This window comes from Eptatretus burgeri, chromosome 9 (genome assembly GCF_056783735.1).
Source record: "Eptatretus burgeri isolate ZD-2024b chromosome 9, Ebu_testis_v1, whole genome shotgun sequence".
In the NCBI taxonomy this organism is placed as follows: Eukaryota; Metazoa; Chordata; class Myxini; order Myxiniformes; family Myxinidae; genus Eptatretus; species Eptatretus burgeri.
This window is the reverse complement of record NC_140969.1, coordinates 11,130,077-11,156,313: the sequence shown is the minus strand read 5'-3', so window position 1 is coordinate 11,156,313 and position 26,237 is coordinate 11,130,077. Positions and strand designations below refer to the sequence as shown.

The window sequence follows — 26,237 nt, the reverse complement described above, 5'->3', positions numbered from 1 at the left end:
CTATGGAGGTCAAAAGACTGTCAGGGAGGGGGAGAATTTACTGACAGTCATTTGACTCCAGTACAAAAGTAAGACCTTAGTTTACACTGTGTTCAGGTTTAAAAAGTACCACCAAGAAGTGAATATAATTGAGAATGAAATGAATATAATTATTTTTTTCTTTCACAGAGTGCACTTCGTTATTGTTGACAATTATTGTTAGATTATAAGCTTGCATTCCTGCTCTGTCTTGGAGGGAAATGCCGTGTAGAGAACCGTTGGTTAGTGTGTGTACACCTGTTTGTGATCATTCGCATGCTTTATTGAAAACCAATAACTCAGCTTGCTCAGTGGGATACCGAAGGTGACTTTGCCTGACATGACCGTGGTCAATAAAGACCCGGACACGTTGCAGGATCAATTATTTTGATGAACCTCACACTTAATTTAACCCATCTCCCCCAAATGATTTGCAGTTCGAGGAAATATGGTGAGGAAAAGTTGTGATCAGAGAGCTCAGGTGGTCGATGGAGTAACTGGGACAATCACACCAACCACACTGCAAGCAAGAGACCTTCAGAAAACGAGAGAAACTCCAAGAGCAGCCACAACCTTTGATGAAAACCACATGGCTTCACCAGAGAAAAACCTTGTTCAACAGGTTAATGAATTACATGAAGGGGTTGCTGTGTGTAAATCGCAATCCCACAACAGAAGAAAGTGTGGATGAGAATGTGAATGAACCAAAGAAGAAGAAGACCTATTTTGGGCAGAAGGTAAATGCCAAGAACCACCAATTGTGTGAACCCGAAGGTGATGATGTCATTTTGGGGAAGCCCTTGTAGAGGGTTCTTTAACAACATGTTAACTCAATCAAAGGTCACAAGTTTTTGGTTTTTAAGAGTTTTTTTAATTGCTTGATTTCTGCTCATCATAATAGAGCAAACCATGCACGATGTTAGCTTTAAAATGTTTCCCTCTGTTTAATGCAGTGATTATATTTATTGCCATATTGTTACGGTTGTTGGGATAGATGGTGGAATTGAATAGGGAAGTTAGGATTGAATAGTTGTTTTGTCCATGGACGTGTTGGAGACTTCTCGATATAATTAAGTGGGGAAACTGTGAGCTTAAGTGTGATGAGTCACCACACGGGGGGCGGGAGTGGAGGGGGAGTGTGAGGTGCGGTGTTAATTAGCCAGGGAGTAAGAATAAGTTCCCCCAGGATTGACTTTTCCTGAAGTTTTTACAACCAAAACCATGATAACAAACAAGCAAACGTGCCGAGCAGGCAGAAGCCCTGCCTCCAAGGGTGACGGCAGGGGGTCACGCCTCCAAGGCTGATGATTGATGGACGTGACATGAGACGCGTGAAGAGGAAGAGGGCGTGGGAGGTATCAGATCAAATAGGACGGAGAGCACACGCACAAAGTCGGTCGGAAGTAGCAGATCAAATAGGACAGAGAGCCCACGCACGAGTCAGAGTTGAGTTCAGGGGAAGAACGGTTGAATGCCAAGTGAGGGACATACGCGGTCAAGAAAGAACGTAGTTAGATTGCCTGGAAGAACAGGGCTTTACAGTGAGCTTTGCTTTGACGCATGAAGAAGACGCTGGCTTTTGGCTCTCGGTTGGGTCGTGAGGAATGGACCCCGAGCCTCGTGCATGTCAAATAGCGGGTGGGTGAGGACGATCGATGCACGATGCAGCGACACGGGGTCTCTGAGCCTTGGTGTTGAGTGTCGCTCGCGGATTGCCTGGCGTACGTTTGTCCCACTGTGAGAGAAGCGACTTGGCGCCATTTTGCGGGAGTCTACACTTGCACATACAAGCGCCTCGATTCCAAGTTCCACAAAGACCATCTCCGGGCCAAGGTAAGTACCGGAATAAAGGAGAGATTTTATTTTATTTCGTTTCTCCTTGTCTGTATTTGAGTCAGTGTGCAGAGGCACCTCGTCTTAGAGTTTAATTTAATTTACCTCACGTATTTATAATTATTACAATTATTGTCCTTTGTAAATAGATGTCTATTTACATTAAATGTGTTCATTTTAAGAGGCTGTATCCATGTATTTGTCATGGGGTTCGAGTAGAAACCCTCCTGTGCAACCATTTCTGTGCCCCTGTCACACCACCATTGTGCACTTTTCCCGCGTGCATGCATTAATCTCCGAGAGTCACAGCTGTCAGCCTCCAAGGGAGAAGCTCGACGGTCCGGGTTGTTGGTGTTAACCACCCGTCACAACAATCTGGGTCGGGGGATGAACCTTGGCTGCCAGCGCCGTGACAAGTTCCAGGGATGATGGTGCAACATGAAAATGCCCCAAGAGAGTGAGCGGCTTGAGGAACTTCATCTTCAGAATGAAAAGCTCAAAAGAGACCTTAAACCAACCAACAGAGCAGTGTTCTTCATGGAGCAAGACATTGAGCAACATGTAAAGCATCACCAGGAGCAGCACAATATGGTCCAGCTGGTGAGCATGTTGTGACATTCTGGTCAGACCTGAGTGATCAGAAAAGACACTTTCCCTTTGCCTCGTATTCCGGGTCAGGCATGTGCATCACTCATTGAGCATGCATGTCCTTTGTGTTACGTGATTTGACAGGAACAGCTCCTGAGGAGGAAACAAGATGAGGAACAGGTTCATTCCGTGAATAATTTTCTGCAGCAAAATGCAATTGAGGATAAAAAGGAGCACAATGAAAAGCTTGCGGCAATAAGGGGAATGGTTGAATGGCTAAAAGAGGAGCAGGACGGACTCAGTCAGACAGTCCAGCAGGTTTGTTCCTGATGACAATTTAAATCAGAATCAAATTTAACATTTCCTTGTGTACCAGGTTGAGATTCTTTTTGATACAATCTGGGAGGGGGAAATAACATAGCCTGTTCTTTTCTGTCATATACTTTGTCTCTTTTTTGTTCCCTAAATTCATTTTCAGGTCAAAGACTTCAACAAGCGAAACCAAGAGCGGATGTTCCATTTTGTCAAGCTGGAACAACATTTGGAGGAGGCTCTGGAGACAAACGAGGATGAGGTGAGGAGCTCTTGTAGAACCCTCTGATGAACCCGATCGAGCCTGCAGGAAAACAGGATTGTCCAACTTTTCATCAGGTGGATATTCTTGCGATCTTGGGGGCTAACCAACATTCCGAGTGTGATCTGAATAAATTATTTTGTTTGTAGAACTTGGACATATGGAATTTCGTTCATCTATTTCCTGGGTGTGATTGAAGCTTTGTTGGTTTCTGCGCCTTTAGTTTTGCAAACACGATTACGCATTGATCATGTATGTCCTTTGTGACGCACGATTTTCACAGAAACAGCTCCTGAAAAAGAAGCTGAAGAAGGAAGAGGTTCGTTTCCAGATTACTGCCTGCAACAAAATGCAACTGAGGAGGACATAAAGCAGCACAATGTAAAGCTTGCTGCAATAAGTAGAATGGTTGAGTGGTTGTAAGTGGGGCAAGAACGGCTCACAAAGTCACTCCAGCAGGTGAGTTCCTGATGACAATTTAAATCTGAATCAAATTGAACGTGTCCTTGTGTTCCAGGTTGAGATGCTACATGGTGGAGGGAAATAATATAGCTTGCTCTTTTCTTTGATATAATGTGTCTCTTCTTTGTCCCCTCTATTCCTTCAATTCATTTTAAGGTCAAAGACATCAAGAGGCTGTGCCAAACGCAGTCTTCACGTGTTGTACAGCTCGAATGACGTTTGAAGGAGGGTCAGCAGGAAAGCGAGGGCGAGCTCTTGGAGAACTGTTTGTTGAACATGATCAGGCCTGCAGGAAAACAGGATTGTCCGACTTTTCAGCAGGTGAATATGCTTACGATGTCAGGGGCTCATAAATATTATGAGTGATCTGAACAAATTACTCGGTCATTTCTCCAAAATAAGCTCAGAGTGGGTCCCAGTGTCCGGCCGTCTGTACGTCCATGAACACTGAACTAAAACATCTCATAAACTACCTGATCGATATGGACCAAATTTAGTGTAACGCATCAGAACAGCAAGGTCTCATGGGGTTGTGCTCCCCATCCAGCACCCATTTACAGGGAGTGAAAGGGGGGGTTTGCCCCCAATATTGGTGTTTCATTCAAAAATCTTCTTCTCAGGAACCGACAACTGTATTCAGACCAAACTGGCCATGCGGCATCGTGACCATGCCCAAACTCAAATTGTGCTCCCAACGGCCATATCTCCCCCTGGAAAGGGGACCACGGCCTCCCTCCCGTAATCCCTCATTGTGATCACAGCATACTTGTTTTATGCTCTTTTATTTTTGCAAACACGATTGCTCGGTCTGTTTGCCTCATTGTGATTTGATCACTGTGAGGTCTTTTGGACATCTATCACTGTGCCAAGATCCCAGATAGCGACAGTCATATTTGCTCACAGTTTCACCTCAATGGGATTGTGCAGGAAAAATTTTATATTAATGTATTCTAAATTGTAACAAATGGGGTTTGAGAAATGTAAGTTTTATGCTATAAGTTGAAGGATTCTTGGTCTTCCTGGTGTGCCACCAAAACTGATCAATCTGATGTCTGATCTATACTCGAGTACTGAGAGTGCTGTGAGATGTGGTGGTACCATCCATCCCTGACTTATTTCCAGTTGTCACTGGAGTTCGTCAGGGATGCGTGTTGCCCCCCACACTTTTCAGCACTTGTATGGACTGGATTCTGGGGAGGATGTCGGAGAGATCAAGCTGCGGTGCATCGTTTGAGAATGTCAAGATCTCTGACCTTGATTTCACAGATGATGTAGTCATCTTTGTGGAGACTTTCGATATCCTTTTGGGGGCCCTCGAAGTGTTGAATGAGGAGTCGAAGCTGCTGGGATTATGGGTTTCCTGGATCAAAACCAAGATCCAGACTTTCAATGACATATTGGATGCTGCTATCCTGTCTGTGCCTGTTTGTGGTGAGCATCTTGAGGTCGTGTTGAGATTCACTTCCCCTGGCAATGATATTCATGTCTCTACTGGCTGTGAGTCAGAGGTCATTAGACGTCTGGGTAGGGCCTGGGGAGTCATGGATTCACCGGATCATGGGGTGTGATGCTGTCGGTACCTGTGCAGGAGGAAGAAAGTCCGAATCTTCAGGTCCTTGGTGCTTCCAGTCATGCTATATGTATGTGAGACTTGGACTCTGACGAAGGATCTGAGATGGAGACTTAATTCCTTTGGTACCAGGTCTCTTCGGAGAATCCTTGGCTATCGCTGGTCGGACTTTGTATCCAACGAGCGGTTGCTGAGAGAGACTCAAATGAGATTTGTTGCCTGCATAGTCAGTGAGCGTCAGCTGCGGCTGCAATTACATGCGGCTCATTTTCCTGATGCTGATCCTGCTCACCAGATTCGCTCAGCGAGGGAGCCTCGTGAGTGGAGGAGGCCAATGGGCTGACCCCATGCCTCATGGTTGCAGCAGGTTGATCAGCATCTCGAGGAGATAGGGATGAGTCAGGCATCTGCTTGGTGGGATGGCCAGACGGAGGCCAATAGGTGACTGGAAGCACAGCCTGGTGTTGGCACAGTGGTTAGGGCAGCGGCTTGGGATTGAAAAGGTCCTGAGTTCAAGCCCCGTTGGGCCACTGAATTAATACACCAGGGGGTTGACTCAGCCTGTCATCCTTCCGAGGTCGGCGAAATGAGTACCAGTGTACTGGGCCAGTGTATACCCCGGTTAAAATAGGTGTACCAGATCCCTGTGTCGCAAAAGGCGACCAGGGTTGCGTCAGGAAGGGCATCCGGTGTAAAACATGTGCCAAATCACTATGCGGATCATATGGATGATCCGCTGTGGCGACCCCTAACGGGAGCAGTCGAAAGAAGAAGAAGAAGAAGAAGAAGAGCAAGACTGGAAGCACCAAGGACCTGAAGGCTCGGACTTTCATCCTCCCACACAGGTAGCGGCAGCACCACACCCCATTATCCAGTGAATCCACGACTCTCCAGGCTCTACCCAGACAACTGTTGACCTCTGGCTCACAGCCAGCAGAGATATGAATATCACTGCCAAGGTAAGTCAGTCTCTCCGTGACCTCAACATCCTCACCACAAACAGGTACAGACAGGACAGCAGCATCTAATATGTCATTGAAAGTCTGGATCTTGGTTTTGATCCAGGAAACCCATAATCCCAGCGAGGAGCAACTATATTTTAGGACCAACACACGTCTCATAACCATCCCCATCAGTTCCAATCAATGCAGTGAAATCCCCCAAGACTGGAAGATTATCTTGCCTGGGGCAATGCTCAACCACAGACTCGAGTGTGACATCGAATGCATCCTTCACGGTGAGATCACTCGCCTCAGTTGGAGCATAAACAGAGACCAGGGAAATGACACCCAAGGAGTGACGAATCCTTAGTCTCATAATACACTCGTTCACCGGTGTTACCTCAATTATTATTGGATTCAGCTTATTGGACACAGCTACAGCAACTCCTTGGGAATGGTAACCATCAGAGAAACCAGACCAATAGTAGGTGTAATCACCCACCATGATATCACTGCAATCCGGTCTCCGAACCTCAGGGAGTGCTGCAATACCGATGTCCAAACGCTTGGGCTCAGATGATTACGGAGACAGGTGATCATGCTCCCTTAGGGATAGGATATTCCAGGCATGCACCTGAAGGGACCGCCGTCTGGTAGACGACACCTCAGCATCACCCCAACACACACTACCGTAATCTGACCCAGGAAGGTTACCCTGAGGTTTCCCTCTTGTCATCAAAGATTGGGGGTCCCGAAGACTTTGCCCCAATCCTGTCATTTGGTGAGCTGCCCTAACAAGAGCAGCAATACAGGAGGTAGCTCCCATGGAGTGGGTTTTCAGATTGTTTTGTGTTTTGCAGAATGAAGGGTTTTACGGTGGTCGGAGTGCAAATCCTGCCACCAACCTCCTAATAAAAAGTAACCCAACTGCAGGAGGACGACCACAGACACAGTTGGGCACTAGATATGGATGGCTATCGGCTCACAAGGAGTTCCTTCACCCTTTGACAGGTTTTGTTTTTCATCTTGCTGGATGTCCATATCATACACCCTTCTCACCAAGAAACTTGGTGGGGGAGACGGTTTAGTCGCCGACAACCAAACCACGGAACAGGTTAGTACAGATTTACATGGTAGCTGTAGCAAGTCACAGATCTAATCTGACCTGACCTGACAACTTCCCCAGTGTATAATTGTCCCCTGTGACTTTTCCTTATGTTTTTATAACCAAAACCACGATAACAAACAAGCAAAATGTGCAGGGGGGGGGCAGAGGCCCCGCCTTCCCGGGTTTAGTGCGAGCAGGCCATGCCCCGGAGGAGTTTGGTTTGGGTGAAGTCGAAGAAGAAGAGTAGCAGAGGTGGAGTAATAACCGAGGGAGGAATGACTTGTGTCGGGAGGATGTAAGAGGACACGAGAGAGAAGCGGCCACATTAATCAGCGGGCACAGAGGATCTCGCTTTGCCGCACGATTCTCATGGTCGTGTTGTGTGAATTTGACTCGCGTGCTGAGCAGGACGTTGGCCATCGACGGTTCGGCTGAGCCGTGAAGTGCGTGCATTTCTGAGGAGGGGAGGACAGCGTGCTTTGTGGCCTCATCACGGTGCCTCAGAAATCGTCTCGTCGTGTGGACCATCGACCATCGTGGTGAACAGACCGGGTGCAAGAGAGGAACGGTCGGCCTATTTACTTGTGAAATGAAGCTGCACGGAGTCTCTGAGCCTTGGTGTTCATTACTGCCCACGAATCGCCTGACGTACGCTCTTCCCGCTGCGAGAGGGCAACTTGGCGCCATTCTTTTGGGCGCGTCTACGAAGCACCTCGATTCAAAGCTCCCTCAAGACCATCGCTGGCACACAGCTAAGTGCCAAAATAAAGGAGGGATTACTTCTCTATATTTTATCTGCCCCTTGTGCGTATTTAAACCTGTGTGGAGGTGCCTCAATTAGAGTTAGGTTCCCTCACGTCTTGATTCATTTTCATTATAATTGCTGGTTTTCTGTTCCTTAAATTATTATTTATTGTATTTTATTTGCTTGTGTCCGTGTATTTTTGATTTCCTGGTGCAGCACTTAACTGTTTTCCAGTGTGCACACATTAATCTCCGAGAGTCTCGGCTGTAGGCCTCCAAGGGAGAAGTTTGGCCATCTGTCCAGGTAGAGTTTAAAACCCTCTGGACGCGACAGTATTCACCCCTACCAATAATGCCACACTGAGATGAATTATGAATGATGTGGAAACAATTTTTCCAAACTAACTTTTATATTCATAACTGAAGGGATCAAACTAAACACTGTTATAGTTGAAGGAGGTCACGTGTCAGGAATACCTGAACAAAACATGTACAAATCAAAATTCACTGGTTGTAAAAGTATTCAGCCAAGCGTGGTTGCACCACCGACCATGTGCTTCATGGATGCAGCAGATTGATTGGCATCTCAAGGAGATGGGGATGGGCCAGGAATCTGCTTAGGGGATGGCCAGATGGAGGCCCCTTGAGTCCCGGCGGAAAATGGACGCAGCGACGTGCTGCTCCGGCACATGCTCCCATACCTGACTTGACCTCGGTCAGTACTTGGTGGAAGCAGCTTTTGCAGCAATGACTGCTATGAGTCTTTTGGGGTAGGTCTCTACCAGCTTTGCACAGTGAGATGGTGAAATATTTGCCCATTCTTCACGTGAAAATGACTCCAGTTCTGCCAAGTTTCATGGGGATTGTCGATGGGCTGCAATCTTCAAATCTTTCCAGAAATGTTCAATTGGGTTCAAGTCAGGACTGACTGGGCATCTCAAGAACATTTATTTTCTTCTTAATCAGCTCCTAAATTAAATGTCTTATTGAGGAATATTTCAATATACATGTGTGGAATATATTGGGAAGTTATTTTTTTCACTTTTACAGTAAATTTCTGTACTTAGCGTAATCCAAAATATTGTTACGGTTGTGGAAATTCACAGGACACCATATAGGTCCTTAGATCAGTTATGTCGATAAGTACGTGTTCAGATAGATTTCCCCACCAAGGTATAGAGGGCTTTATTCGTGTAACAGGGCTGTGATCTTTGAGGTAGTGTTTTTCTTTTGCTGTCTTTATTTTGGACCAACCGCCTCTCAACCACCACAACCACCACCAACCGCATCTCAACAACCACAGCCATCTTCTCCACAACCGCCTTCACAACAACCAGCACAAACTACCAACCACATCTCCACAACGCCAACCACGACATCTCCTCGCCATCTCCTCAACACCCTCTCATCAAACCTCTCCACAACGAAAACATTGCTCTCATCAACTATCAACTATCGCCTCACCTTCATCTTCAAGAACGCCGCCATCTTGTTACCGGCAACAGCGTCCTGAACGAACAACATCTCTGCCACCAGACGCGGGGACTCCTTCGTTGGGGCGAGGGTCGATGATTTCACCCACGTCCTCTCTCTCCGAGCTTCGCGACAATTCGGATCAAAAGATCAAAAGGGGCGGAGCCAGCGGGGGGTCAGAGGTGAGAGATCGGAGATCAAAACCTCGCCTCACGGATCCAATATAAGGGCGTGCAGAGACGCCAAGCGCGCAGTTGTGTGGAGTCGCGTGGGGAGCTGGGTCAGTCTGGAGTCTGCAGTCGGTGAGTATCTGGAGAGAGCGGAGGAGACTGGAGCTAGGAGCGTGGCCTGCCGTGCCGTGCCGTGCCATGCCGAACAGTGGGTCGCTGGAGAGAGGCCGGAGAGGAGTCGCCAACCAGCGGCATAACGGTCCGAGGTGATCAGGCCCCGGGACAGTCCAAACGACAGTGAGGAACGGGAGGGCTCTTAAGAGAGCATCAACTCTGAAAGAGCAAAGGCCCGTTCGTTCCTCTGAGGCGTTGTTGACTAGACCCGATCGACCGGGCCGCACGACGAGGCCTGGGCCGAGCCGCGGTCACGCCAGCTGCTGTGTGGACGGGACGTCGAGGAGCGCCCAGCGAGTCGCCACGAAGGCGACAGGTAACCAACGCGGTCTCTCGGAGCTTTTGCGGTCTCAACAGCTCCGTGACTTATAAAGACCCATGAGGTCCAGTTCTGCCCCCTTGCCTTTTCTGGGGTTTTTCTTTGCAAGAATGACGTGGCGCCAAGTCCGTTAAGTGCAACTGTTAAGTGCATGTGTGTACATAATAAATAGACGGTTGTAGTTCTTTGTCTTGCTCGTGTTTTGTCCGATACATGCATTGGTTGCATACATGACTGCATGATTGCATACGTGCATTGGTTGTATACATGACTGCATGACTGCTTACGGGTGTGAAATAAATGTCATGGTTTAAATGTTCACCCGTTCGTTGCGTCCTTTCCCTCATTGAACTGCCATAATTGAGTTTGGAATATAGCTGGCTTTTTAATAGCCGATAAAAGAATCGGGTCTAACGGGGCTTCGCGATAATACCCCGCTCGGTTATCACAAAACGGAGCGAGCTGCTTAAGCGGCTCGTTTCCAAGCAGGCCCCGTTGAGGTACAGTCTCTCGGTAGTCTGCCCGCACGATTATTTAGGTAAATCGACCATTCGGCGATCGGTCCCTGAAGCGCGGGTAGAGTATTGACAAGGCTGTGGTGTGATTTGAGACACACCCGTAGCTGGATTTCAGCGTTGTTCCGAAAGCTGCGACTAGGTTTGCACGTTCGGTGGGCGAGAGCGGCAGCCATTGGTTAAAAGTGGTCACTCGCACGCCGGCGGGGCGGAAAACTACAACAATATATACTATTTACTTCATATTGTAATGAAAATGGACTCCAAGGGATTAAAGCGGCGAGTTAGCTAATTATTTGTTATATCCTAATTACATTATTTTATTTACTCGTATGCAGCCTGTGGCTGGTTGGCTGCATCATTTTCTGGGGGCGCGGCTGTTTCTCTGATGCAATGCTCTCCATTACCAGCACACTCGTACTCATTTTGCCAACCTCAGAAACATAACAGGCTGACATCAAAGTTCTTGACAAATGCATCCAAGAATCAAGGTCATTATAAAGGACACAAACAACAAGCACAAATAACTAATGTAACATGTTAGAAAGGGTGGTGTAATTTAAACCAGAATTAAATTATCCGCCTTTAAACCTCTTTAAGCCTACACACACACACACACACACACACACACACACACACACACACACACACACACACACACACACACACACACGCACACGCACACACACACACACACACACACACACACACTCATGTGCAACCTTGTAGCTGCTGGTTACATCGTTGGTTAGGGACGCAGCCATGCTGCTGATGCAATGCCCCAATTACCAGCACACCGGTGCTCATTTCACCGACCTCAGAAGGATGACAGGCTGAGTCAACACCCCATCTGGTGTTAATTTAGCAGCCAACGGAGCTCAAACTCAGGATCATCGGATCCCAAACCAGTAAACCTAATCACTAAGCCAACACCAGGCTTACCTTTATTACTTCCGCCACCGAAGGTGAAGGAGGTTAAGTTTTCACCCCTTTCTGTCTGTCTGTTTGTTTGTCGTTGTTTGTTTGTTTGTGTGCAGGATATCTCAAAAAGTTGTGGACGGATCTGGATGAAATTTTGTGGACATGTTGGGTGAGTGACAAGGACGAACTGATTGGGTTTTGGTGAAGATTTGAATCCCGATCCGACTACTATAATTTTTTAAGTGATTCTTCACCATTGAGAAATAGGGCCAAAAACGATATATAGCATGATATCTCAAGTTGTGGACGGATCTGGACTAAACGTGATGAACATATTGGAGGTGTGACAAGGAAGAAATGCTTGAATTTTAGTGAAGATCTGAATCTGGATCTGGATCTGATAATTTTTTAAGTGATTCTTCACCATTGAGAGACAGGGCAAAACTAATATATCGCACGATATCTCAAAAAGTTGTGGACGGATTCGGATGAAACTTGGTTGGACAGATTGGATGTGTGTTAAGGACGAATCGATTCGATTTTGGTGAAGATCCGATCCAGATCTGGATACGAGAATTGTTTAATTTTTAAAGTGATTCCTAACCATTGAGAGAGAGGGCTAAAAACAACATTGTACTGTTCAGTATATTTCAAAAATGTATTGGGCCCGATATGTTCTCGTGGAGCAGTCATTACATGGCAGAGGTAGGCACTCCACCGAGTGCCCTTCGAGTTTAAATTTAATTGAATTATACACTTGAACATTGCAGAACACAAATCACCGTCATACTGTTGTGGGCCGCGTTTCGGTGGTGATAAACGACCACAAGGTGGAGCAGTAGAGTCGTCTCCCACCGAACACCCAGAATTGATAGGTCGTTACCCCGGACAACTCCGGAGTCGACGGGTCACTTAGGGACCGTGATCGCAAATTCTCCGACGACGTGAGGTAGGGTTAATTGCCTAACTTCAATATACATAAATACCCACGCCGTCAAATTACCGGGGAAGTCACACCCTCAATGGACCTTGGGTGGAACGGGCCATCTACCGAGCCCGATCTAGGTGTAAAGCAAGTGGGAATTACCAAGATCCGTCGGTTCAAGTTAACAATTTAGCGGCCCGAATGGCTTTACTAATTCTCAAATCCGCACCATGCTAGGCCAATGAAGGAAAGCACAGAAAACGAGCTGGTACATTTAACAGGGGTTTATTTTACAAAGAATAATCGGGGAGGGGGAGACAGAGCAGAGTTAAACCGACTAAAAGCAATGCAGGTATGTGCAAGGCACTTAAACAATTCTACTTACACGACGGCGCCCCACACAAACACACACACACACACACACACACACACACACACACACACACACACACACACACACACACACACACACACAAGAAATGGACCTCGTGAGTTTATTTTTGGTAGAGCCGGGTACCTCCCCGCCTCGTGCGGTTTCACCGGACCCGCACTTGTGGAGCTCAGAGTCCGTGGACGGGAACGGGGATCCCAGCTCGAGCGCTCCAACGCAAAACACCATGGTGGGACTCGAACCCACGACCCAGACCAAGCCGCACTCGCCACCAAGACCGCAGACCGCAATCGCCACGATCCTGCAGAACGCACCCTTGTCTGCCCAACACTGGTCCAGACAACCACTCTACTCCTCTTTTGGTGGGAGGGGCCTCTTCTCATCCCACTCGCCTCCTGATTGGACGACGGTTTGTCGGATGACTCGTGGTCACCTCCCGATTGGCTGGGGCGTGCGTGTCATGCTCGCCCTTCGCTCATTGGCTGGAGGAAACGGTCCATGTCCTTCCTTGGGACGGAGCCTCAATCTGAGGCGTTCGAGGCTCCGCCCACGCCTTCAGCCGAAAACACATGGGCAATGGCGACCAGTCGAGTGCGGGACGGTGGCGTTGTTGTAGTGGATGTTGTAGTAGTTGTTGTTGTTGTTGTTGCTGTAAAAGATGTAATAAACCTGACTAAAAAATAATTTGTAGCGCACACATGTAATTCCCATTAGACAAAGGGGGGGGGGAATGGATTCTAACTATTAACACATACTTATCGAAATAACTAAACTACGGGGACTCTGACTGTCTGTGTGCAGATGGTTTCCAAATCCGTAACAATACTTCCAAGAATGTAGCATGATCGATATATAGCATAAGAGAGTGTGGCATGTGAGAGCATGCAGTATCAGAGTGAAGAAGAGGCCTCCTATATAGCTATGTACGATGCCGATTGATGCTGTGTACTATGGGCATTAATTAAGCCTCCAGCTCCGAAACTTCAACTCAACGTCTGATTATATCGTACTGTATGAGGGCGGTGAATAACACTGGTAAACTTCCAGATTTTTTAAAACGATCTTTAAAGTCATGTTTTAAATAAAAATTGAAGTATGAACCTGAACACTGCATGGGGTATCGTGTTCTATTCTATGAACTCTGGTTGTTTCATGTGCTCCTTCCCTAGTTTATTTCTGCACGTTTTGTTAAACGTTATTATTTATTATTCCTTTTAGTTTCTGGGTTTGTTCACTTTGTCCGTGAGCAAGTACATTGACAGCAGACACCTGCGAGTGAGGTTCTCGTGATGTGTAACCAAACTGAAGATCTCAACATTTTCCCGAGCTGCCATTCGGCACTTAGTTTAAATTACAAACGGATACGCTCAGCATCTTGGGAGTTTGTCTCTGGCGGTCTCACGTCACGGCCATTCGGGAGCCAAAGTCCGTTACAATACATACTCATGGGATATGCGTTCGAGGTGAATCGAGAAAAGGAAGAGAATAGGAGTTGGAGGAGTTGGAGGAGTTGGAGGAGTTGGAGGAGTTGGAGGAGTTGGAGGAGTTGGAGTTGGAGTTGGAGTTGGAGTTGGAGTTGGAGTTGGAGTTGGAGTTGTTTGGTATGCAGCCTGCAGCTGTTGCATCATTGTCTGGAAGCGTGGCTGTGCCGCTGATGCAGTGCCACTGGTACCAGGAAGCTGGTACTGATTTTGCCAACTGAGCCAACCCACCTGGTGTTATTTCAACGGCCCTAAGATCTTCAGCCAGCCAGTCAGCCACCTTGACCGTTAACACCAGTCAGCCACCTTGACCGTTAAGCCAACACCAGGCTTAAAATAAGAGTAAAGGCATTGGATAAAACAGTAGTGAGATGAAGTGGTTGGAAGGGGAAAGTAAGAGGAAATGGGAAAACGAGAGCAGTTGTTGAATTTTGTGCATTTAATGGCTTTTATTGCCCCCATTAAACATACAGTAATATATCCACATTGTTTGCATTTCTGTTGCAAATAATAGGTGCAGCGAATGCAACACGAGTACAAATACTGGAGGAATTGTTAAATTGGTCATCTACGTTTCATGAAAGGTGTATTTTCAAATTGAAAATTTAATACAATTATGTTTGTCTCGACACTTGCAAGCGACCATATTAGCATGGAAGCTTTGATGTTAAATCGGTGGATCTACTTTGCTTCACAGAATTCATTAATTGATCGATGGTCAAAGTTTTCTCGATCGGATTTTGATGCTCAGAAGCATTTGAGGAGCAATTATAATGTTGTAATGTTTGTAGTGTCAGTATTTCATCCTTAAATGATGAGGAACATACACTCTTATACATTAGAAATACCAGATAAAAGCATCTGATGCACGTTTTAGACGTCAATGTTTCTTTGAAGCAGCCAAACCCTTTAGACCAGATTACATTTCAAACCAACTAGAAGGGCACTTGGTCGAGTACATACCTCCGCCACGCAATGCCTGATCCACGAGAACATATCGGGCCCATTACATTTTTGAAATATCATGATATATATCGTTTTTAGCCCTATTTCTCAATGGTGAAGAATCACTTTTGAATTAAATAATTTTCATATCCAGATCCGGATTCGGACCTTCAACAAAATCGAATCAATTCGTCCTTGTCACACACCCAACCTGTCCACAACTTTTTGAGGTATCGTGCTACATAATCGGTTTAGCACTATCTCTCAATGGCGAAGAATCTTTGAAAAAAAATGATCAGATCCGGTTCCGGATTTGGATCTTCACCAAAATTTAAACAATTCTTCTTTGTCACCCACCCACCGTGCCTACCAAGTTACGTCTAAATCCGTGCACAACATTTTGAGATATCCTGCACACAAACAGGCAAACAAACAAATTAAAAATCATTCGTAGTGACAACTTGGCAAAACAGCACAAAGTAGACGGGTACTCGGTAAAACGCATACCTCTGCCAGGTGGAACAGTTCACGTTTTGCATCCGACTGATGGGCTGAATCCAAACAAAAATCCAATCTGCTTGTTCTTGTCACCTATTCAACTCATCCACCTTCTTTTGTCAAAACTCGTCCACAACTTTTTGAGATATAGTGATAAATCTAGTTTTTGGCCCCGTCTATCAATTTTAGAAAATTAGGCCTATGTTGACCTTTTGACCTAAAAATTAATTGGTTGTTGAATTCAGCGACCTGACATGAAAATGCTCTGTAAATTTTGAGTCAATCGGATGAAAATTGAGAATTTTAGAAAACTTGGCCCAAATTGGCCTTTTGGTCTATTTTGACCTTTTGGCCTATGTTTACCTCAAAATTAGACGGTGGTTGAATTATTTGACCTGACATAAAAATGTTCTTCAAATTTCAAGTCAATTGGATGAAAATTGAGGATTTTAGAAAATTTGGCCCAAATTGGCCTATGTCAACCTTTTGGCCTATGTTTACCTCAAAATTAGTCGGTGGTTGAATTAAGTGACCTGATATGCAAATGCTCTTCAAATTTCAAGTTAATTGGATTAAAATTGAAGATTTTAGAAATTTGGCCTATGTTGACCTTTCGGCCTATGTTAACCTTTTCGCCTGTGGTAACCACAAAAATAATAGGTGGTTGAATTCAATGACCCGACATACAAGTCATTTTCAATTTTCAAGTCAATCGGATGAAAATTGAGGATTTAGAAAATTCGGCCTAAGTTGATCTCACAATTAACAGGTGGTTGAATTCAGTGATCTGAATTGCAAATGGTCTTCAAATTTAAAGTCAATCGGATGAAAATTGACAATTTTAGAAACAATCTCAAAATTTGGCCTATTTTGAGTTGACCTTTTGACCTATGATAACCTCAAAAGTAATAGGCGGTTGAATTCAATGACCCGACATGCAAGTCATTTTCAAATTTCAAGTCAATCGGATGAAAATTGAGGATTTAGAAAATTCGGCCGAAGTTGATCTCACAATTAACAGGTGGTTGAATTCAGTGATCCGAATTGCAAATGGTCTTCAAATTTCAAGTCAATCGGATGAAAATTGACAATTTTAGAAACAATTTCAAAATTTGGCCTATTTTGGGTTGACCTTTTGACCTATGATAACCTCAAAAGTAATAGGTGGTTGAATTAGCCGACTTGACATTCAAATCTCGTTCAAATTTAAAGTCAATCGGATGAAATTTGAGGATTTTAGAAAATTTGGCTCAAATTGGCCTATTGGCCACGTAGACCTTTTTGGTTGACCAAATTTTACGAAACTTCAATGCGGGACAGTCGCAGGGTCGGTGACATTAATCTCTGAAAATTTCAGAATTATCTGTTGAGCGGTTTGGGCTGGAGGCGAGCGGACAGACAAACAAACACACAAACGGAGGTAATCAACATAGTTGTCAAAATAATAATTATTTTTTGCCAAGTAACAAGAAAATGGCATTGTAAAATCCACCCCCACCCTCCCTCTCCAAAGGTTGCCATGGATACACCAAATTGTCCATTTCATGAAGATTAAAATTGACAATCTTAATCAAAGCTCAGGTCAATCGGATGTAGATCGATTATTATTTTTCAGAATGAAATTGATGATTTTAGAAGTTTCACCTTGAGTTGACCTTTTGCCCTCAAAAATAGTTGGTTTCCCAATTCAGTAACGCATGATGCAATTGCCGTTTAATCTCCAGGTTAATTGGATGAAAATTGATGGTTTTAGAAGTTTCACCTTGAGTTGACCTTTGACCTTTTGCCCTCAAAAACAGTTGGTTTCCCAATTCAGTAACGCACGATGCAATTGCCGTTTAATCTCCAGGTTAATTGGATGAAAATTGATGGTTTTAGAAGTTTCACCTTGAGTTGACCTTTGACCTTTTGCCCTCAAAAACAGCTGGTTTCCAAATTCAGTAATGCACGATGCAATTGCCGTTTAATCTTCAGGTTAATTGGATGAAAATTGATGGTTTTAGAAGTTTCACCTTGAGTTGACCTTTGACCTTTTGCCCTCAAAAACAGTTGGTTTCCAAATTCAGTAACGCACGATGCAAATGCCGTTTAATCTTCAGGTTAATTGGATGAAAATTGATGGTTTTAGAAGTTTCACCTTGAGTTGACCTTTGACCTTTTGCCCTCAAAAACAGTTGGTTTCCAAATTCAGTAACGCACGATGCAATTGCCGTTTAATCTTCAGGTTAATTGGATGAAAATTGATGGTTTTAGAAGTTTCACCTTGAGTTTACCTTTGACCTTTTGCCCTCAAAAACAGTTGGTTTCCAAATTCAGTAACGCACGATGCAATTGCCGTTTAATCTCCAGGTTAATTGGATGAAAATTAATGTTTTTTCAGATGAGATTTGATGATTTTAGAAGTTTGACCTCAAGGTGACCTTTGACCTCAAAATCAATCGGCTTCTTAGTTGAGACTACCTTTACAACTTGATGAAGTTTCATGAAGATCGGTTTTAAATTGTTCCCTGTGGCTGACAAACAAACAAACAAACAAACAAACAAATAGACAGACAGACAGACAGACAATACCAAAATGGATTGACCAATATCCTTGAAAAATCTTCGATTTTGCAAGTAGTAAACAGACAGAAAGGGGTGAAAACATAACCTCCTTCACCTTCGGTGGTGGAGGTAATAACTTCTGTGTATTTGAGTTCAATTTCCCTATCTTCAGCTTCCGTGAAATCAAACCTACAACCTTCTGGTTCTTTCATGTCCTTTTCTTTAAATCTATAGATAAAAAAGCAAGTGTATCTCTGTATTATTTACTCTTCTGTGAGGGTTTGACTGAGGAAGCTAAGCATTCAGGGATGTTTCGTTTGATTACATCAAGTTTTGAAAATAAAATAACAATAAATTCGCCCATCTTGGAATTTTCTTCCTTGAGGGTAGTGGGTCCAATAAAATTGTAAACATTCTGAGTTATATAACCACAATGTATTATCTATGCACATAAACAGTATACATGTTTTTGCTTCATGTATGTAAACCATGTTAATTATATTTTCAGGAGCGATCGAGGCAGCGGTCTGTTGCCTATACACTACCTAAATAGATTGTCAGAAGAACGTGTTGCACACTGAGAACAAGATCTCCCAAATGGTGGATACTCTGCTCTGGTATTCAGAATCTTAAAGATAATGGCATGATCCCCTGGCGGCTCTGTAGGGAGCTGGTGCTTCTGGTACTCCACTATTAATTCCACGCTATGGATGAAATCAACAGTGCATTGATTGGCATATGCTGACCTCCTAACATGGGGAAAATGGTCGTTAAACGAGTTGTGATGGTTGCATTAGTAGTAGTCGTAGTAACTGCAACATCCTGTTGTTTCTATCCATCGCTGTACGTTTCCACTGACGACGCAGAATCAGACTACTTGATTCACTCAGATTCCGTGGACAAGAACTTGAATTTTTGATCGAGAACTCATTTCCTCCTTCAATCACTATTTGACTTCATTTGTTAATAATCCATATTTTTCTTGTTTTTCACAAAATGCTTGTTCCATCCTCTGTGGTTTTCTACAACCCAGTCTGTGCGAGCCATTTGACTTTACCATTCAGCAAAGATCACTGAAATATGCCTGAAGGAAGTGGTTGCATATATTTGGTGCTTCGTTGGACGTTCCAGTTTGAAACAGGTTCCTGGAATTTCAATCTCATTGGGGTCTCCATGTTTTTTTTTATTTTTTACCCCATCTCCAAACGTGTATTGCTGTATTCCATTTGTCGAAATTCTTTGAATCCCTCTTTACGGTGTGCATTACAGAATTCCAATGTTGTCTGTATAGTTTGTCTGTAGCCACTGTCGAAATCTGAGAGATGCAATCTTTCTTCCCTGTCCCTCATGCAATTGCACTTGGAAATAACTGTGGATCCAAACTGCTGCTTACAACAGCATGACAGTATGGCTGCTGCCTTTTCAACTTGCTTTTTAACAGTTCAATGATATGAGCATTTTGTCTGATTCTTTGCCTTGGTCATTGATTCATGATTTATCAATAATCACTTTAACAGCTGACGATTCTTTTTTCACAACTGAAAGATATGTACAAAAATACAACCCGTCGCTTCACTGAAGTGGGTGTTAAGGGAGGGGGGGAGAAAGAGGGAGGGAGAGAAAGGAGGAGAGAGAGAGGAGGAGAGAAGAGTAGAGAGAGGATGGAGAGGGAGGAGAGGGGGGAGCAGAGAGACGACAGAGGAAAGGGAGGCTAAAAGTGGGTGAAGAAAGGGGAGCTCGGAAAGGGGAAGAGCGAGGAAGGGGAGATGGAAGTGGGGAGAGCAACGCTTTACCAAACATCGCTATACTCTCCGGGGAGGGGAGAGGGGTGGGGGGAAGTGGTGCGAGGAGGGGGGGGTGAGAGAGAGACAGAGAGAGAGGGACACACACACACACACACACACACACAGTGACAGAGGTGTGGGAGGAGAGTGCTGCATTTTATTCAGAGAGGTGAGCGAGGAGGGGGCACAGAGACAGAGACAGAGAGAGAGAGGGAGAGAGAGAGAGGGAGAGAGAGAGAGAGAGGTGGGGGGAGGGAAGGAGGAAAAAAAACAGAGAGAAAGGTGAGGGGTGGAGGTGCGGTTCGTAAAGAGAATGATATGTTATGCTTAATGACCAAACTCCCTTCAGGTGTTCAATGGGATTTAGATCTGAACTCATTGCTGGCCACTTCAGAACAGTCCAGCGTTTTGTCTTGAACCATTCCTGGGTACTTTTTGAAGTGTGTTTGGGGTCATTGTCCTACTGTAAGACCCACAATCTTCGACAGAGACCCAGCTTTCTGACACTGGGTTGAACATTGTGAACCAAAATGCCTTGGTAATCTTCTGATTTCATGATGCCATGCACACATTCAAGGTACCCAGTGCTTGAGGCAGCACAGCAACCCCAAAACATCACTGAACCTCCTCCATGTTTGACTGTCGGGAAGGTGTTCTTTTCTTTGAAGGCTTCATTTTGTTTTTGGTAAACATGAAGACGATGTGCTTCACCAAAAAGCTCTAATTTGGTCTCATCTGTCCACAGGTCATTGTCCCAGAAGGATTTTGGCTTGTTCGGGTGTGTTTTGGAAAACTCCAGTTGGGCTTTCTTATGTCTCTCTCTCAGCGGTGGTGTCCTCCTGGGTATCCTACCATAGAATCCCCTTTCATTAAGTTGGTGACGGATGGTGCGAGTTGAAACTGTCGTACCTTGTGTCTGAATCTCAGCTTGAACCTGTTTGGCAGTTGATCGAGGTGCTTTCTCCACCATTCGAACAATCCTTCGCTGCAATCTTCGATCAAGTTTTCTCTTGCGGCCACGTCCAGAGAGGTTGGCTACAGTGCCATGGGCGTTAAACTTCCTGATAACATTGTGTACGGTGGACACAGGAACATCAATGTCTCTGGAGATGGACTTGTAGCCTTGAGATTGTCCATACTTGGCTACAATCTTGTGTCTGACCTCAGACAATTCTCTGGTTTTCTTTCTTTTCCTCCATGCTCATTGTGGTACACACAGTGACACAAAACAGCAGAATGACTCCTTTTCTCCACTCAAACTGGTTGAATGAGTGATTTTTATATTGCAGGCACCTGCAGCTCACCACAGGCGAGTTCAATTCCAAGGTAAAGGAGAATCATCTGCTTGAAATCTAATAATTTATAACAACTTCTAAAAGATGCCAAAATATTGTGCGGGCCATTTTAGGATTTCTGTGTTGAATAAGCTCAGTTTTCGTTATTTTTTCAGCTTTTTTTGTTTTGTTCCACTGCAAACCAAAGAAATACATTTGTGGACACCGAAATATTTTCTAATTTTAACAATTTTCTGGAATAAATTGTGCATTCATTGAAAAAAGTGCAAGGGTGCCAATATTTTTGGCCACGACTGTACAAAAAAGAGAGAAGAAGGCATTGCTAATTGAGGTGTTGATTTTTGACTAATTGATGCAGAAATCAAGAAAATGACCAAATACCAATACCTCAAAAATGAAGTGAAAAGATCCTAGAAGTTGAAAAGATCCAAAACTGTACCAATGATCATTGGAGCAATGGGAATGATGAAGAAGAACCTTACAGACATCTTAAAATCCATTCCTGGGAATGTTACTATGAATGAACTACAACTAGAAGCTCTCTGGGGCTTAGTGACGATCCTCAAAAGAGCCCTTGGAACAAAACTTCACACCTTAGTCCATGATTCGTGACCACCCTTACTGAAATGGAGGTGGATACTTTGATACCTGGAAGCACTCCACCTTCTGAAACCCACATATGGAGATAACAACCAATAACCAACAACACACACACACCAGTGCCAAGTGCCGTTGTTGGAATACAGTGTATAGACATGCACACACGTGCAAACGTACACACGCATAAAATACATAAAAATGACAAACACAGAGATTTACCTTTAAACAGAGTTCTTTGAAAGAAGAATTGAAGTGGGAAATTAGCAAAATTCAATTCAAAAATATATCAAGCCACTGAACACAAAACGTTGGTTTGCATGCTATGCCTTCCTAGTGAGAACAAACATGGCGAACACCTGGTCGGATTGACCTTATTGTTTTTTTGTTTATGTATCGATGTTGAAGTGAGGGGTGGATGACAAAAGGAGATCGCACAAAAAGGTTAAACAAAGTGATGTCCTGTAAAAATACAATTACACATTTTCAGTGGGCGAGACACTTCCAGAGGCACCCACCGCACAGCACCGCGATACCCCAAAAGAGGCGGAAATGTACGTCTAAATCGATGTGAGATTGAAAGCACAGTACAGGTACTTTTACCAAAACGAACAACCAAGCAGCTTGGAGAGCGCTCACCAAATGGCTTAAGCACTAAAGCATGCACTCCATTTAAACAGTTGATAAGAAATGGCTCGCTTGGCACGCGATTAGCAAGCACCGAACCGTCATATTAAACATACACCTCCCGGAGACGCCCGAAATGTCAAATATGTCCGTAGTTTTAGTCGTCGGTTTAGTCTGTGAAAAAAAACACATTTTTAGTAGTCCATACTCCTTGTAAGTTCGATTCTGGAGCTTAAATTTTGTAATTTATCTTAGTTTATGAGATTCTCGAGGTTATTGCATGTGCAGAAATAAAATAAAGCCAGGAATGATGCCGTCTCCAGGCATTTATAAGCATTGCAATGTACCCACCGATTCGTAGCTATGATGAACACGCATTCGATGATACGAGTCAGGAAAGTGAAAAAAAAAAAAAAAACTATTGTGAATAAATCATTGCGGCCTGTTCCAAGTCAAGGCATGGTTGAGCAGGCCATAAAACATGGTGGCTTCAGACCCAGCAAGGTTACCTAGAATACACCTCAAGACCCCACAGAGAGCGGTGACCGACGATGCCCCTGATAAAGGATATAATTAAATAAGGCCATTAATTATCTTCAAAAGGGGTGATTTAATGAACCCAAACACTCAATTTTCAGTCATGCACTTCCTTGGAGTTTTCTTCACATGCATGCCAAGTTTCAGGCTGCTAGCTTTCATGGTTTTGGAGTTATGGAGGAGACACACACACACACTTATGAGTACACTAGCAAGTACCACCTGTCGCTTCGCTGAAGGTAATAAGAAAGTGGGGAAGGAGAAAAAGAGGGGGAAAGAGGGAGAGAGGGGTGGGGGAGAGAGAGAGGGGAAAGGAGAGAGAGGAGGGTGGTGGAAGGGAAAACAGTGTGAGGTGAGAGGAAAGGAAGGGAGACGTGCGGTGGAGCATGAATTACGATTCATACCGTTTCATCAAAATGATTCTGCAAAGAATAACAGAGAAGATGGAAACAAAACAATGTCTGAAATCCATTTTCTACTGGTCCTACTATGAACACGGTCTGGAGACAAACTCCCGTCCAGAGAGAAACTCCCATCCAGACATTAATACTGCCCAGATGCGTCTGGAGCCAAGCTGGCCGGAGACAAACCCCGCTCGGTCACGTCTGGAGACAAACTCCCATCTGGACATAAACACTGCCCGGACACGTCCAGAGACAAACCCTGTCCTGATATAACCACCGTCTGGATATATCCAGAAAAAGAGACAGAGACAGACAGAGAGGGGAAGTGAGAGTGAGACAGGAGATATGGGAGGATGGTACTGGACTGTATTTGTAGGGGTAACAAAGGATGGGACAGAGGGAGAGGGAGAGGGGGGGGTAGGGGAGTTCGCATAGAGAATATGTTATGCTTCATGAACACACACACACACACACACACACACACACACACACACACACACACACACACACACACACACACACACACACACACACACACACACACACACCATAAGCCTGACGGCTCCCGAAAGACTTCCGTTTTACAGGAAACCAATCCACACCAGCAGATTACTGGATTTTAAGTCCTGCAACTCAATCTCCCACAAACGCAGTGTAGCACGAACCTTAGCAGCTCGGGCATGGACACTGTCATCTTCCAAAGCTGAGGCAATTAAAGAAATCAGATTAGTTAGAGGAGTCCTGCTCAAAAATGGGTACAACGAGGGGATACACATTGGAAGAACCAAAAAGGACAGAACGGAAGGAGCCAGACACACTTGGGCACTGTGTACTGCCATACTACCTGGGCTTTTCAGAAAGGATTGGCAGCGTAGTACGTGGTGCACAGATTGGCATAGCCTACAAGCCTCCATGCACCATCTGTAATGTCATCTCGAAACTAAAGGACCCAATACCAACTGGTGATAAATCTGGAGTAGTTTACCATTCATCATGCAAAGACTGTGACCAATTCTACATTGGTGAAACTGAAAGGAATTTGAAACAACGACTAGATGAACTTGATGGAGCAATTCGGCTTGAAAAAATGACCCAGTCAGCCATAGCACGTCATGGCCTGCAATCTGCCCATAAAGTAGACTTTGATGGGAACCGTGTCCTCGACACCACATCAAACAAACGACACAGGTTGATTTTGGAAGCATGGCACGTGAAGATCCGGGAGGGTGGCCTAAGTGGAGAGACGGTGGACATACCCACACAGCACACACCTCTAATGCAAATGGTGAAAACTGGATGGTGCAAACGGCTGGATAAGATGAGCAACAAACACCCAATCCCAAACACCACATCCACACGTGCACAACACCGAACGAGAACCTCAACACTCGCACAACCAACACCTCATCATACCTGACCCGGACACGAAACCAGCCATGTTCATACCCCGGAAACACAAACATAAAAACAACAAGCGCTCACACGTGCTCACCCACACACATACACCAGATCACATGGAAGTAAAAACAAAAAAGCGCAGAGCACCCCTTCAATGATGTGATTTGACGTTTGTCTTTGCTTTTGCAAAATAACATTTTTAAAAAGCACTCCTCCATTTGACCTCAAGCACCAGCACGTGACCGGAAATGAGCGGTCGTGTCGAAATAAACACCGGACACGTGCAGAGGCCCGGGGTCGATTGTGCCTGATGAAGCTGGCTGTGAAACTGGCGAAACGTTGACCTGAGACCGGGTCTGCTCTCGCTTTTTTGCTCAAATTAGCGGAGTCGATCGAGTTTTTACTTTTGGGTGGAAGTGCCTTCTTCTTCTTAAAAAAAAAAAATATATATATATATATATATATATATGTATGTATGTGTGTATTTATGTATGTAGTCATGCCCATTGTACAGCTATAACTGATAGTTCAGCTCTGAGGCTGCAGTATGGAGTATAAATGTCTGGCTTTATAGGCGTGCTCTCTCGAGGTACCTTTAGATCTGTATTCCCAGTTGTTTTTTTTGAAATTCAGTGATTTAATTTTTTATATCCTATATTTTGAAATCTTTGAAATTATAAGGCTGGCTTAACATCTCACATAATCTCTACATAGAACCAGCCTTTAAACAATGCTTTTCATCCCACAAAATCCCTCGTGGATGCTCTCCTTTACCAATCTTAAACGTTTCACATACGATCAAATGCATCATTCTCGTGACAAGCTGCCGATGCATTCCTCGGCAAAGGTCAGCGTTCTTTCCCTCCAGTAATCAGTCAGGGCAGGAATTTGGAATTTGTTCAAAGTTCCAGTGATAACTCACCTACTCTTCACAGAAGACCTTTAATCTCCACCAATGATCTTCAAAAAGTACCACCTGGCAGACGGGTCCTCCAGAGGGCCGACGCACACATTTATTTATTGCCTTGTGAAACACAGGGATGACAGTTTACAGCGAGGCCAAGATTCGTACCTAGGGTTTATAACTCAGAAGCAACTGTGCATACCTCCAGGCTATTCTGCAAGCCCCTGTTTTACATTTAAGAAAGAAAAGAAAAAAAATCATATTCATGATAATCTTCAGCTCCTGAATTTTTTTTTTTTTTTAAACATGAAACTTGACGAGATTTGACGAGTTCTGAAAGATGTTGTACTCCAAATGAAACACTGCACTGATAGAAAGTAAATGTATTTTCGAACAAAGCTAGAGGGACCTTGAAAACGTACAGGTCGGCTTCCACATTTCACATGTGCATATCTGTTCAACAAAAAATCCCTGTTTCACTGATTTCCTCTTGTATA

The 26,237-nt window shown here is 44.5% G+C and overlaps 1 protein-coding gene and 1 long non-coding RNA gene across 3 annotated transcripts in view; one reads left to right on the top strand and one right to left on the bottom strand.

The window, feature by feature from the left end:
* LOC147019525 (uncharacterized) overlaps nucleotides 1-26,237 on the bottom strand; it is a 75,504-nt gene that overhangs the window by 16,605 nt on the left and 32,662 nt on the right. The window lies entirely within an intron of this gene.
* Nucleotides 466-19,709, top strand: LOC147019526 (uncharacterized). Of its 2 annotated transcripts, XR_015061448.1 has the most exons (6): nucleotides 466-2,451; nucleotides 2,584-2,757; nucleotides 2,918-3,090; nucleotides 3,297-3,472; nucleotides 3,632-3,796; nucleotides 18,703-19,709. XR_015061448.1 is itself a non-coding variant. In XM_085894071.1 (3 exons), the coding sequence occupies exons 1-3, from the start codon at nucleotides 2,290-2,292 to the stop codon at nucleotides 3,038-3,040; spliced, it is 459 nt and encodes a 152-aa protein (XP_085750197.1). In that variant the 5' UTR covers nucleotides 466-2,289; the 3' UTR covers nucleotides 3,041-3,240. The 2 variants fall into 2 exon arrangements, 1 of the variants encoding a protein (XP_085750197.1); XM_085894071.1 differs by lacking the exons at nucleotides 3,297-3,472; nucleotides 3,632-3,796; nucleotides 18,703-19,709 and having other exon boundaries at nucleotides 2,918-3,240.